At 40.0% G+C, this 14,102-nt stretch overlaps 1 protein-coding gene across 1 annotated transcript in view; it reads left to right on the plus strand.

The window, feature by feature from the left end:
* PLA2R1 (phospholipase A2 receptor 1) overlaps window positions 1-14,102 on the plus strand; it is a 100,568-nt gene that overhangs the window by 24,105 nt on the left and 62,361 nt on the right. The window contains exons 4-9 of the mRNA XM_033112512.1: window positions 3,594-3,767; window positions 5,375-5,488; window positions 5,967-6,110; window positions 8,228-8,422; window positions 9,945-10,102; window positions 13,316-13,414. Of these exons, the coding sequence (XP_032968403.1) occupies window positions 3,594-3,767; window positions 5,375-5,488; window positions 5,967-6,110; window positions 8,228-8,422; window positions 9,945-10,102; window positions 13,316-13,414 (884 nt within the window). The remainder of the gene's footprint in view (window positions 1-3,593; window positions 3,768-5,374; window positions 5,489-5,966; window positions 6,111-8,227; window positions 8,423-9,944; window positions 10,103-13,315; window positions 13,415-14,102) is intronic.

The following is a 14,102-nucleotide window of genomic DNA, read 5'->3' on the forward strand; positions in this document are numbered from 1 at the left end:
TCATTTTTTAAAGAATTCAACAATTTTAAAAAGTGGCAAGAAACAGTACACCTGGGACAATGGCAAAGCTGTAACCTTAAGGGAGAAAAAGAGGACACATTAACAGAGAAAAGGGGATGTCTGCGTCTCAGTCATAATCCATGATAAAAACCAGTGCTGACAGAAATACACTTTAGTTCATTAAGAAAGGTGCATTTTGGGAGGGAGAATATCACCTATTTATAACATTATGCAAATGATTTGGGTAATTTCTCATCAAATAATAGGAGATTCAAAGATATACACACACAGTTGCTTCCTGCAAGGAATTCATGATTTAGCAACAGAAGAGATCATATAAAGACAACCAAAGATGCAAAGAAATATAACAATAGGATTCTAGCCCTTAGATTCTAATTTTTCAAGGTAATTAAATGTACGTGACACACCAGCCTTCAATCTTGCATTTTCAGTGGCTTGGAAAGAGAGATTATATATGAAAAACCTAGAGAACTAAAAATAAATGAATGCAAAGTCCCCAGGCCACGATGCAAGCCTGTGCCAAGTGGGTTCCCAGGGAGCAGTCTCTGAGGCAGAGATTAACCTGCAGGAGGTTTCTTGGGCAGTGTTCTCAGGATGGATACATGTTGAAAAGATGGGAAGAGAGCAGGGTTGGCGGAATTGTGATGCAGGCCTGACTGACCCTATACCTGAGGTATTTTCAAGCTAGATTTGCCCCTAGTTGGGATGAGAGGAGGGGTTTCTAGCCCTGAGCTGACCAGTCATGGTTTGCCAGCAGACTTTGAGAAAGCAGAGTAACATTGGGCAGAGACTCTTCAACCAAGGAAATTTTTGAAGAAGCCTTAATGTTGAGAGATGTCTGCTGGCAGCTGGGGAAATAAGGCCTTTAGTCCTGAAGGGATATCAAGACAGCACATCACAGCACCTGGCCCAGGGTAGCATTTTCATTCCATTTGTTACCATAAAACCTTCCACTAAGATCCATGGAGTGACATGCAGCCCGCCTAGAGAAGCAGAGAGATGACTGGTGTCTGCCTGCACAGAAGTACAAATGCTTATATTTTAGTTAAAACCAAATTTCAATGACAGATGAACTTACTTAGGAGAATACGAGCACCTGTTGCAAACATTTGACTGGAAGTTTTCTTTCAATTAAGCTTAAGAACAGGCACAGATAATCCAAAACCAAGGGAAATCTAACAAAACTGGGCTATATAGAGGAGATCCAAGATGGCAGAGTATAAACACTGTGCCTGCATAATTCCATGAACACATTAAAATTACAACTAAATTATGGAACAATCAACTTGGAGAACCACCTGAAGTCTGGCCAAACAGAAGTCCTATAACTGAAAATACAAAGAAGCAGCCACGTCGAGACTGGTAGGAGGGGTGGAGATGCAAAATGGGCCCCAAACCTCCATGTGGCAGTTGAGAATCAGGAGGGATATCTCTGCAGCACGGGTTTCCTCCAGAGGAGAGAGAGACCCCACATGAGGCTCCCCAGCCCAGAGTACTGGTGCTGAGAAGAGGCTCCCCTACAATACCTGGCTGTGAAAAACAGAGGGTGTCCCAACCATCCAGGTGGGACAAAAGGCTGCAGGAAACCCAGACGTCCTCTTAAATGGCCCATGCACAGACGCTAGGCACTCACCCTGAGCTGAGAGATGGTGGAGGGACGGTGACTCAGAAGGTGCCGGAGGCATGCGGGGACAGACTGAGGTGTGTGGCCTCAGTATGAGAGCCATTTTCCCTGTCAGGGGTCCTGCTTCCATGGAGCCGGCAGGTGGGTGCCATCTTTTCTGTGTTGAGCCCACCCCCACAGGCCAAATCTGAATCTGATTGGTCTGGTGAGCTCTGCTGACTCACTGAGCCCTGCCTCACCCAACTCCGCCAATGCCAGAGGCATTTTCTTCACGAGCAGCCAACCCCACCCACAATGCACTCTTTCTTGGAAAACTAGCAGAGTCCAGCAGGCCCCAGGCAGGCTGCAACTGCCTCAGTGTGCTGAGACTTTTGCTGACTCACTCCAGGCTCAGCACTGACACCAACCAGAATTGACATTAACCTGGTAACCACAACTCTTCCCACTCTAGTGACTCCCTAAGACCCTGCCTCACCCAAATTGCATACCACATGAAGCTCTATCAACAGCTGAACCGTAAAGGAGCCAGCAGGTGGCCAGGGTATCCTGACTTTTTGTGGAGCTACCCCAGGCTAGGTAGTGGTGACAGCCATCCTCAGTTCATAGCATGACCACTCCCATGTTCCTCCAGATTTATCACAGGCAGCAAACAACTGTGGATCGCTTTATAGCTCCTATCAGGTAGCCCCTGACCAGTCACAGAAAGTGGGTGACCTGGGCCTGTACTAGAGCTCCTCCTAAGAGGCCCCAGAACCAACATACTTGGAGGTTGGCTTCGGACCACAGCAAAGCACCGCCCAATTAGCACCACAAGAGGCACACACAAAGGGGAGTCTCAACAGGCACCAGACCCACTAGGTCGAATCCCACTCAGTGGGCTAAGCCCCCTGCCCCCACAGCATCCCACAAGCTGTGGACTTGGACAAACCCCACAGCCAATCAGCCTGAGGGTCAACCCCCCACACACACTGACTTGGCCAATAGCAATCAAGGCTCAACTATCACAGGAGGGCACATACAACCCACACAGGTGACCAGGGAGTCTGTGCCAGGACCCCACAGGACCTGTATTATTCTGTGGATCACACTATGGAAAAGTCTTTTTTAGATTTTAGCAGATTGCCTGTCCATCAGTTACACTGATGCTATAGCACGGTTCACGTTTTCTATATTCTGAAATTCTTTGGCTGAGTTTGATTGTTCATGGAATTCTCGTAGTTGCTTAGTTTACCTTGAGTTTTGATTTAAAATTTTAACAAAAGCACCCAAACCAGGTCTTCATTTTCAATAAATTTCAGATTTCAGATCCACATTTCATTCTTTATTATACTTTAAGCACATTATGCAAACCTTGGTCAATGTTTTATAAGCAGGTTTTGCTTTTCTTCCTTTTGGCTGAAAGAACTTTCTTAAAGTAAATATCAGTGTTCCTATTTTCAATGTTTATTTGAAAACTGTTCATTATAGACTCATATTTCAACTGTATCCTTTATTTCCTGTAACATTTTGGTATTTGGGAGGGTGGGGAAAGCCTTTTGAAACAATATTTTTGTCTATGGCAATTAAACATTTAAATACACACAGCTTTCAGTAGGAAGTTCTAAATAATTGCTTTTCAAAGAACTCAGGTGTTTATTTTCACAAATATTTCTATTTCCTTCTCTTAAGAATGGCTTCTATTATTTTCCCAGAAAGGATCAGGGATTCTTTATGGATAATTTCTAGAATTTCCTCTTAATCTTGAAAGAGTTTAACTATAAGTGCCAACGGGATAACAATGCAAATTTCCTCAAAGAGACCAAATCAAGAATCAATAAGGCACTGAAGTTTTAGATTGTTAAGTTTAGGTTGCAAGTCGGATTCACTCCGTTGTAATTTCTCTTAGAAATATATTGCTGTATAGGTAAAGTAAGACTTTACTTAATGTTTCAATGGACTTTGTTTGCAGCATCTGCAGAGGTGGGTTGTGATGCTGTCTGGGAGAAAGATCGCAATTCACACATTTGCTACCAATTCAACCTGCTTTCATCTCTATCCTGGAGCGAGGCACATTCTTCATGCCAGATGCAGGGAGGTGCTTTACTAAGTATTGCAGATGAGGCTGAAGAAAATTTCATAAGGAGTAAGTAGGTGAACATTGCTATTGATACAATTAAAATGACTGTTGTTGACAATTACATCCATGTATGCAATGATATATTCTGGGGGGGGAAAGTTCCTTGGAAAATATTTTTCTTTTATTCATATTGTCCAAACTCACACCCAGAATTCTGACTGGAACCGCAGGCCATTCCATTTAGCACCCAGTCATGTCTTCCTTGTTTTCTCCCCCTTGGAGTAGAGAAGTTAAGGCCCCAGCAAGGGACCCAGGAGAGTTTGCTGCTCAAGCAGTTGAATCTGGGAGACTTTGAAACTTAAATACAAATTCCTGCTCTGCTAGAGATCTTAGCCATTCGGTTTCCATTTGTAAATAATCGAGTCGTTCAGTCATCAAAATCTTACCTATTACTTACTGGGTGCAGGTACATTGGAGGCCTTCTGGTGGATGCCTGAGAACTTAAAACTTAGTTGGAGAAGCAAAAGCACACACATGGTAACTAACAGTATAAGAAAATAATATCAGATGCCAAAAAAGTTGTGCTAATGAGGTGGGTCTTGTGTTTCACCTATCACCTAAACTCTCCTCTTACTTCACCTTTAAAGATTAAATGTTTATATGTATACATACAGATTTTTAAAATAATTTTTGGAAACATTTGAAAGTGTCACAAAACTAGTCACTTTCATGAACCGTTTCTGACAGTTTTTCCTAATTTTATTGCACATGTAGTACATGTTTATTCAAGAGTAATTTTTAAATTTCAAGTATACAGAAAGAAAAACCAAAGAAAAGTCTCCCACAATTCCACAATCCAGAGATAACCATGTTTTTTTCTGCAAAACATGGATACATACATAGTATCTATGAGAAATTGTACTGAGGGGTGGCCAGTTAGCTCCGTTGGTTAGAGCGTGGTGCAGGTAGCACCAAGGTTGCCGGTTTGATCCCTGCATAGGCCACTGTGAATTCTATAAAAAAACAAAAAAACAAACAAAAAAACCACGTGAGGATCTGGAGGAGCTGTGGTGCAGTGGTTAGGAGTAGGGGCCAGAGAGCCAGCCAGTCTGACAGAAAATCTTCTCTCACCCCAAGTGGAGAAGCATTTGCTATGTCCCAACCTGCTAAGGATCCCTTGGATTCAGACTCCTCAGCTGGATTCCTGAGTACCCAAGCTGAGGTCACCAGACACACATGTGGTAAGAGCACATGTGGTAAGAGAAGGAAGACTTTCTGGGGGTGACCCAGGACGCTTCCTCCTCCACCCTCTAAAACCCTTAAGTGCAGGAGTTCACACACATTAGAGGGTCTGACATTTGTAACCATGCACACTCTTGGATGGATGGATGGATTGACGACCATTAAGAGCCAGCATTGCTGGATGCTTAGAACGAGCACTTCACAGCGGCTTGTTGTCACTGAGCCTTTAGAGAACTGCTATGTTTCTCAAGACAGTGAGAGGCTGGCTTTTTTGACTCTGAAGCACCAGGGTGGGGTTTAGTAGCATTTAAACGCTCTTCTGTCATTGACTGGAGTTAATTTATGACTCCATGCTCCAGGAATAGGAAAACTAAAAAGAAGTGTAGCATTGATTTTTTTTTTTCCAAACTCCATATTTCTGTTCATTTCAGAGCACTTGAGCAGCAAAGCAGTGGAAGTGTGGATGGGTCTGAATCAGCTGGATGAAAATGCTGGCTGGCAGTGGTCTGATAGAACCCCACTCAACTATCTGAACTGGAACCCAGGTACCTGCAGCATTTTAACAGGTGGCATCATCCCACAGCCTGAAACAGCAGTTATTTCCCACATATATGGAAGGCATATCATTTTGAAAGTGGTTTATAAAAATGTTTAAGCCTGACTTAATTCCAATAAGGCTTTTCCAGACAAGAAAGTGGAGCCCTAGAAGGTAAGCTACGTATTTAGCCAAGGTTGCAGAAGGATTTGGGTCACAGCCAAGATTTTAGTCAGCCATTTTAAAAAATGACCACAAATAACAAAATATTTCTCTATTTTAAAACAATAAAATCAGCTGTTGCTATCTTTGGGAAATCATTCCATTGTCATGCCTGGACTTCAACGGCAAGATCATAGATATAACATGTTTTAGAATTTGCTATATATGCCAAAGGTCCTCTCCTTGATGCTAAAACTATGTATCAGTATATATTAAACTAACCACTTTTGCTTCTAACATTAAATATAGACACACTGTATTTTCAGAAATAAATTTTGAGCCATTTGTTGAATATCACTGTGGAACATTTAGTTCATTTATGCCAAATGCCTGGAGAAGTCGGGACTGTGAGGCCACTTTGCCCTATATATGTAAAAAACACCTAGACCATACTGATCATGAAGTAGTCGGTAAGTGTTTTTATTTTGAGTTGTTCTCATGAGTTGCTTACTCATCCTTTCAATATATTCAAATTCCTCTATTTTTTTTGCAACTCATTTATGATTTAAATTAGTTAAAACTAGTTTTTATATAAATAAAAATGTGTAACTAGATAATATCAGTGTTCCAAAGGCACCATGAATTTAACAAATGCATTTAGGTTTTTACTAAAAACTAAAATAAAGCAAACTAACGTAAACATGAAAAATGTTTTCTCCCTCTCTTTTTAAAAAATTTACATTCTTAGTCATTCTGCATTAGAAAAACTAAATATGCTTCCTTTTCTATTCTAGCTTTGAGTTTTATTTATGGTTACAATACAAAGTAAATGTAAGTTAGAAAATAGTTTTATAAAATGTTTTACTTCATTGATTTCCTATCACACTCCATAAAAATCTTTTAGTAACACATCCTCTTTCCCGAAATAACATACAAAACTTTTAGGTGTAACTAAGACTTAAGTACTACCTAATTACAATCTAGTAGCTGGAAACCCAATTATTTCTGTTTTTAAGGTCTATTACCTCTTTTAAGTTTCTGTGGGAATTAATGTATTAACTCAGAACGTAGAGATAAAAACATAACCATTGTTAAAAGAATCATTACCATCATAATTAGAAACAACTCTAGATTTAAAATAATAAGCTGAATTATCATTTAAAAATATTATCCCTTACAATTAGGCTTTAACTTTTGTTTTCCTTTAAGTAGCTAAGTCTATGGGTATTGTAGAATATGGGGGCCGGGGCAGAAGAAGCATGCCTTCTTTTTATGTAGAGATTTTTTTCATTATTTCAAGAATGTGCTGAAATTGCTGCAGTCATTATTGCTCTTTCCCTCCCTCTCTTCCTTCTTTCATTTCTCTTCAATTCTTCCTTCTTCATTTTTTTTTCTTTCTTATGCCCTCCTGCCACCCTTCTTTGCTTTTGTTTTATTTACTCCCTTGATCTACTGATTGAGGTCTGAGACCAGAAATGAAGGTAGTTAAGCTAAGTTTGTTTGGATTATTTGCTGTTGCTTCAAGTTCAACTAATAATTTTGATAATCTAGTCCAGTGTCTTCCAACTGTGTGTCCAGGATGCCCAGGTTACTAGCTGACCCCACCCTTGCTTTAATCAGAGAAGTTCCTGTTCTATCTTACCTTTACAGTGAAGTTTAAGGTTCCATTTTTAAAGGGGCTCTGTGACTCATTTTTTTTTTAGGTTGAAATGACTGGAATAGATGATATCTAAATGTGCTAACATTTTCTGATTGTGATTCTAATTGCTGTCAGAGTCCTAGGAGCAATTTTAAAAGCATGTCTTGTTTCCCAAATAGCAATGGAGTTATATCTAACTAAATTAGTGCTTAAGGGAGGTACTCAGTTGTGGTTACTAAAATAAAGTAAAAATGCTATCACCAGGTTGGGGGCAAGCTCCTGGATAGAGGAAAGCCAAACTTGGCCTGCATACCACTGCCTTCCCTTCCAGTGTCAAAGCATTATGACACTATTTTCCTTTAAGTCTAACCTGGAGTCCATACTCATATGAACCCAGAGGGTCATTACAAGCACTCAGACTGACCCTCAAGATGAAAGCTATTTGTCATCTCTGCTCTAGAGGAAATGGCCAGAATTTCAGACTCTTTTCAGCTGAAGATAAATACCTACCTCCACCCACATACTGCACATATGATCCTTAGAATATCATTTAAATTATTTTCCATAATATTCCTTTGTCAGTGTGAAAAGCTTTTAAAAACGGACAACTCTAGCTGGTAAATTTTATATCTAGCCCTAACTCTCAGTTTTGGCTATATGGCCTTTACCATGTCTCCTTACCTCTTTGTGCCTTAGACATCTCATCTGGAAGATGAAGCACTGAGATCCATTAGATCCTAGATCTAGATATAGATCATAGATTGGATCTTTCTCAACTCTGAGATCTAGAATTCCATAATCTCTGTGTTATTGTTTCATATATTTTCTGTTTTTCAAATTTTTAAAGTAATCATATGCTGATGGCAACTTATATGAAGGGTAATAAGTAATGTTCTAAAAATGTGGAAAATGACATTTTGTTGTTGTTGTTGTTGTTGCTTTAAAAAGAAAAAGATGCTTGGAAATATTATGCTACCCACTGTGAGCCTGGCTGGAATCCCCACAATTGTAATTGCTATAAACTTCAGAAAGAAGAAAAGACCTGGGATGAGGCTTTGCATTCTTGCCAGTCTGATAACAGTGTATTACTAGAGATAGCTTCTTTAGCAGACGTGGAGTTTCTTGTAAACCTCCTTGGAAATGGTGAGTGCCAAATGCCTTTGATTTCATAGGTCTGAAATATAATGTAGTAACTATCTTTATTAGTGGTGTTGGAAAGAAATTAAGCTATTTAAAAGTGATCATTTGCAGCACATATATCGGAAATGTGTAAATAATATCCAGTAGTGAAAATTTATTGGATTTTTACAAAATACATGATCAGAAACTTTGTGACATCTCACATATGCCAGAAATATTAGATGTTTTTATTTTTTTAAGGGGCAAAGTTAATTTCCTGAAACTTCTAAAAAAAATAAATAAATAAAAAAAATCCTGAACCTGTAATTCAGTTCATGGTCACTAGATAGCAGTAGTGTACTGTGGTCATGTAATCCAAGCAACGGAATTGTTTAGACTAATAATTGGATTTCAATAACTTTAACCAGTGAAAATTGATAATATTTTTGGTGTGGTCGTTTACAAGCTTTGTGCCATGGTCAGGAGTTCCAAGCTCCTAGGCCTCCACCCAGCTTTAGCTGATCAGAGCAAGTGTGCCTCTGCCTGTGTCATGTAGTATTCAACGTAGAATTCCACTAAAAAACATTGAAATTGCTGACTTAGAATTAATTTTTAAAATGGAAAAAAAAATCTCCAGACGCTACTCTGATGAGCTTTTCAATATTAGGTTTTAGTTTAGAATGAAAATAGAAATCCATGTCTCTGGGTTGTTTTTCTCCTTACCCTTTGCATTTGGTATTAAAATCCTGTGGCTGCCTCCATCTCAATATGGGTACCTGGATATCTCTCTCAGCTATACAGGGTCTTTCCACCCGACCTGGACTGTCCAACTTTATTTTTCCAGCAACCCATTGCTGCCATTTCAGTGCTTCTAAAAGATTCTGCTCCTTTTTCCCATGGCAAAAAAAAAAAAAGGAAAAAGATAGAAAGAAAGAAAGAAAGAAAGAAAGAAAGAAAGAAAGAAAGAAAGAAAGAAAGAAAGAAAAAGAAAAAGAAAAAAATATGTCACAAAGCTAGACTACCATTAAAAGGTATTTTTTTTGGGGGGGGGTGTGGCCAGTTAGCTCAATTGGTTAGAGCATGGTGCTAATAACACCAAGGTTGCTGTTTGGATCCCTGCATGGGCCACTGTGTGATGCGCCCTCATTAAAAATAAAAAAAAAGATTTTTTGTGTATTCTTTTCCTAAAGCAGTAGACTTTCCTATTTTTTCTTTTCTTTAGGCACAAACAAAACCAGACGTTTCAGATCTACTTTCTATGCAGTAGCAGGAACTAGAGTGCCAGCAATCTGACTTGCATTAAAGCTTTGTCCTTGCATTGGTTTTAGCTCATGCTCTGCCTCACTTATAAGGCCTACATCGAGCAGATCAGATAGGATAGCTCAGGAGGAAAAGGCTTAAGCAAGTATTTTATACTGAGACTGAAACAGGTTTGGTCACACAAAGAAATCACTTGCCAATTGGTATATTTTGGTAACAGCCCCAGTGATTATCTCTTTTACATATAATAGGGTTCCTGTAAGTAATTTACATTTATCTCTTACAGAAAATGCATCAGAAACATGGATTGGTTTGAGCAGCAATAAAATTCCAGTTTCCTTTGAATGGTCTAATGGCTCTTCAGTCTCCTTTACTAATTGGCACACACTTGAGCCCCAAATTTTTCCAAATAGAAGCCAGCTATGTGTCTCAGCAGAGCAATCTGTAAGTTGATTTACTTGTTCAGTGCTCACTTTGCTGGACTTGTATGTACCAGGGGCTTGGGCTATGGCAAAAACCAAGACAGGCACAGTCCCTGCTCCTCACGGGGCTTCCATGAGAGGCTGTCAGCACGCACCCACAGGAAAAACAGGGTAATTCTAGTTGTCATGATAGCTCTGGGGAGCAGGTGACATGATGGTGAGAACCTCGGGTTGGGGCAGCTACTTCAGATAGGACAGTCAAGGAAGGCTCTCTGAAGAGGTGGCATTTAAGCTGCGGTTTAAAGAAAGAAAGAAAAAAGCTCTTGAAGAGCAGGGGGAAGAACATTCAGGACAGGGACAGCTAGTGCCAAAGCCCAAAGATAGGCCAAGACTTGCCATGTCTGATGATCAATGTAAGGCAGGGTCTCTGGTCCTGCTCTCAGCAGGTGGACACAGAATATGATGAGGCTGAAAAGGAACACCAATGGAGCCATGGATGGGGGTTCATACCGCTATATTCTCACTGGCGGCTGGGTTGGAGAGACAGGAAGCAGGATCCACATGATCTGCAATCCGCTGTCCACTTCTCTGCCAACTGCCATGCCATCGGAGCCACAGCAGTTACATTAGTGGCTAATGGCTAACTGGTTACAGCTGATGGCCAAGTCGTTATGGCAGAGGGCCATCTGATCACAGCTAATGGCCATCTAATAACCGAGCCAGCATCTTTCCACGTGAGGCCGAGAGCCTGGGAACTGCTCTCTGGGACTCCGTCCCTACAATTAAAAAAAGACCAGTGTGGTGAGACTCTGTGAAGAGTGAGAGGGTGAAAGGAGGAATGCAGAAATGTGAGGCGTGTGCGTCCTGTATAGGAACCGCTAACAAGCCTCAAGGAAGCAGAGGGCATGGCCTGATTTACATTATTTTTCAATAACTGTGGCTGCTACGTAGAGAATAGATTGGAGAGAGGTAAAATGGAAGCTGCGAAACCAGTTTGGAGGCAACTCCAGTGGGTGAATTGGAGCAGTAAATGTGGAGACAAGCAGACACATTCAAGATCCTCTGGAAGACAGGTATCATTGCTAAATGAGATGAGGGGGTTAGAGAGAGACAGGTGTTTAGCTTGAGGAGCTACCATTTTGGTGGATGTTGGCGCCATTGTCCACCATGGTGAAGATTAGGGGAAGAACTGAGGTGTTGGGAGATTACTGGAGAGCGATGATGTTTGAGCTCTATTATCTTATTAACATAAAAGGATTTCGACAGCATGTGCAACCTCTTTTGAAAATTGTGAATCAATGGGAAATTGCTCTTTTCCTCACATGAATGTAACGGTCCCAGTGGCCTTCACATCACACCCCTATGCTCTAGTCTCTCATTTATTCAAAACATCTGATTATACAGAATTAATTTAATCCCAAGCCATTCAAAGGGTTTATTATATGTTTAGAATAGATTTACTCTCTTTGATCAGACAGCTGTTGAACTCGCTGGCTGAGTTTTAGGAGGTTATTGGGATTTGGTGGGTGTCTTCACTCTTTCAAACCACCAGGATACCATATCAAGTTCCTCCAAGAAGCAGTGTATTCATGTTCTTTAAGTAGCTTGACAAAGTAACTGTGCCAACCAAACATGGAAAATTCCTAAGCACTTACTTTTATGGCATTTTTTACTGTTTTATCTTTTAAGGCGGTCACTGATATGTGCAGTTACAATTATGGTGCTAAGGCAGTGTCTCAGAGTCACGTTTGAGGAAGGACAATCACCTCTCTAACTGTTTGTCTTGGGTCTAACTTTGCTGAAAGCCGCCACAATTTATTCTATAATATTTGATGCTTTGTTGGTTTGTTAGTTTAGATATAATTAAGTTGACCTTCATTTCCTACTGATATTCTCCTGTTTTATTTCACAGACATGGGTCTTTCACTTAGCATGCTCACAAAACAGGAGCCAACATTTGGATAGAAAAATTATTTTTAAGAGAGTAAGGATAGGTATTAATATTATTGGATATGTCAGGACAATGCTGTTGTGTGATATTTTGTGGTGCCCTTTATGGCAGCTCAGTAGCTCCTTAAATAGCAGATGTATAAAAAGTAACATTTATTCCCATGAAATAGAACTCAATATGAATATAATTATTATAATTAACAAGTTACCTAAGCATGGTTGAAGCCTGAATTTGAATGTGAGAACTTAGGAAACTACATATTCATTTATCCATCCATCCAATAGTTATTAAGCAATTATAGTGTGACTGCCTGTATTCTGTAACTGCAGGGGGAGGGCCACAGGGCTGCTCTTACAGGTGGCGAGGTCAGCCTCTCACAGAGTATGTTTCTGAAGGTCATGGAAGGGCCCCATATTCCCCTAAAAGCCTACATGTCTGAGATACCACCTAAAATTTGAATTGTATGGTTTTAGACTAATGGGCCGATTTGTGTTAAAATAAAAAATTCTTTGGAAAGAAGGATAAAATTGTAACCTAAGAGCAGTTGTACTTCACACTTAGAAGTGCTTGAAGAGTGGAAACAGTATTCCAAAGTATTCGCACTAGGTCTATGGAATGGTTTCATCCAAGTGGTCGGCCCCCAACCAGCATCATCAACGTCAGCTGAAAACTTGATAGAAATGTGAATTGTCAGGTCCCACCTGACTTACTGAAGGAAACACTCCCTGATCGTGGGACCCAGTCATCTGTGTTTTGGTAACTCCTCAGGTGATTCTGGTGTACCCTAAATATTGAGAATCAGTGCTCTAACCCATCCCTTTAAAAGACAATTTGAGAGCAGCTTATTGTAAAGCCATCTGAGCCTGGTACTAAATCCTAGCTCTGATTTTGACTGACTGCGGGACCTTATGCAAACTATTAAATCTCACCTTTAAAATGGGAGGAACAATGCCTACCTCACAGGAATGTTTAGATAATATATGAAAGTCATTCAACATTAAGCCTGGCACACAGCAAGAAATACTCGTTGCTGCTGCCCTCCTGCCCACCAATCTGGGATTGCATGTCTTGGAATTGTTTACATGTTGGAGAGAGAGCAGAGCCTCCCACTCATATGGACAGGGAGAATCCATATGATTCTTTCGAATGACAACACAGGTCGTGCCATGTTACTCCGTCCTGAACCACTGATCATTAACCATATTTTTATTCAAAATAATTAGCGTTGCCTATTAGCATCCCTGAAGGAATGTATCCTTCATCTTGTAATATTTTTCCCCTTAGGAAGGACACTGGAAAGTGAAAAGTTGTGAAGAAACCCTTTTTTACATTTGTAAGAAAGCAGGCCACGTCCTTTCCAACACTGACTCAGGCTGTCAAGAGGTAAATGCTGTTAACCTTGTGATTTCGGTGCAGGGACTTCATAACTAAAACAATTTATCCACCATTAACTTACAGTGAAACTTTCTCCCTCCCTCCCTCTTCTACCTTTGCCCCCTCTTTTCTTTCTACTCCCTCTCTCCCTTCTTTCTCTCCTCCTTTTTTTTCTGAGTGTGGAATACTTTCAACAAACCAACCAGTTATCAGCTAGAGGCACATAAAAGACTTACAATTCCGCAAGGACTGTCTTTCCATCCTCTTTGACCTAAGACGACTTTTCTTTTGAGGTAAAAAAAAAAAAATGTAAATGATAGTATTATACCATCTGTACAAACAGTGGCTGTCATGCGATGCTCTGTCTCACTTAACGTTTTCATCTTCTTCCCGTGGTATGTCAGAGTGAAAATGGTGCATTCCTTTGAGCCAGAGAGTGAATTTCTGCTTCCAAAGTCTTGCTTTCCTGTTCACTTTTCTCAAACTTAAATATTTGAGTAGAATACAGTAATGGAGAGAAGTGCATGTTTGCAAAATATTTATTATTTGGGAAACAGATAGTAAAAAGTACTTTAATATTTTAAGTAATAAAGTATTTTCAGTACATTAAGTAATAAAAAATACTTAAGACTTTAGGTTTAAACTTATAAGGTAGAAAATTGTTTTAAATTTCTTAAAATACACTTATAATCCTATA

Source organism: Rhinolophus ferrumequinum, chromosome 8 (genome assembly GCF_004115265.2).
Source record: "Rhinolophus ferrumequinum isolate MPI-CBG mRhiFer1 chromosome 8, mRhiFer1_v1.p, whole genome shotgun sequence".
Classification (NCBI taxonomy): Eukaryota; Metazoa; Chordata; class Mammalia; order Chiroptera; family Rhinolophidae; genus Rhinolophus; species Rhinolophus ferrumequinum.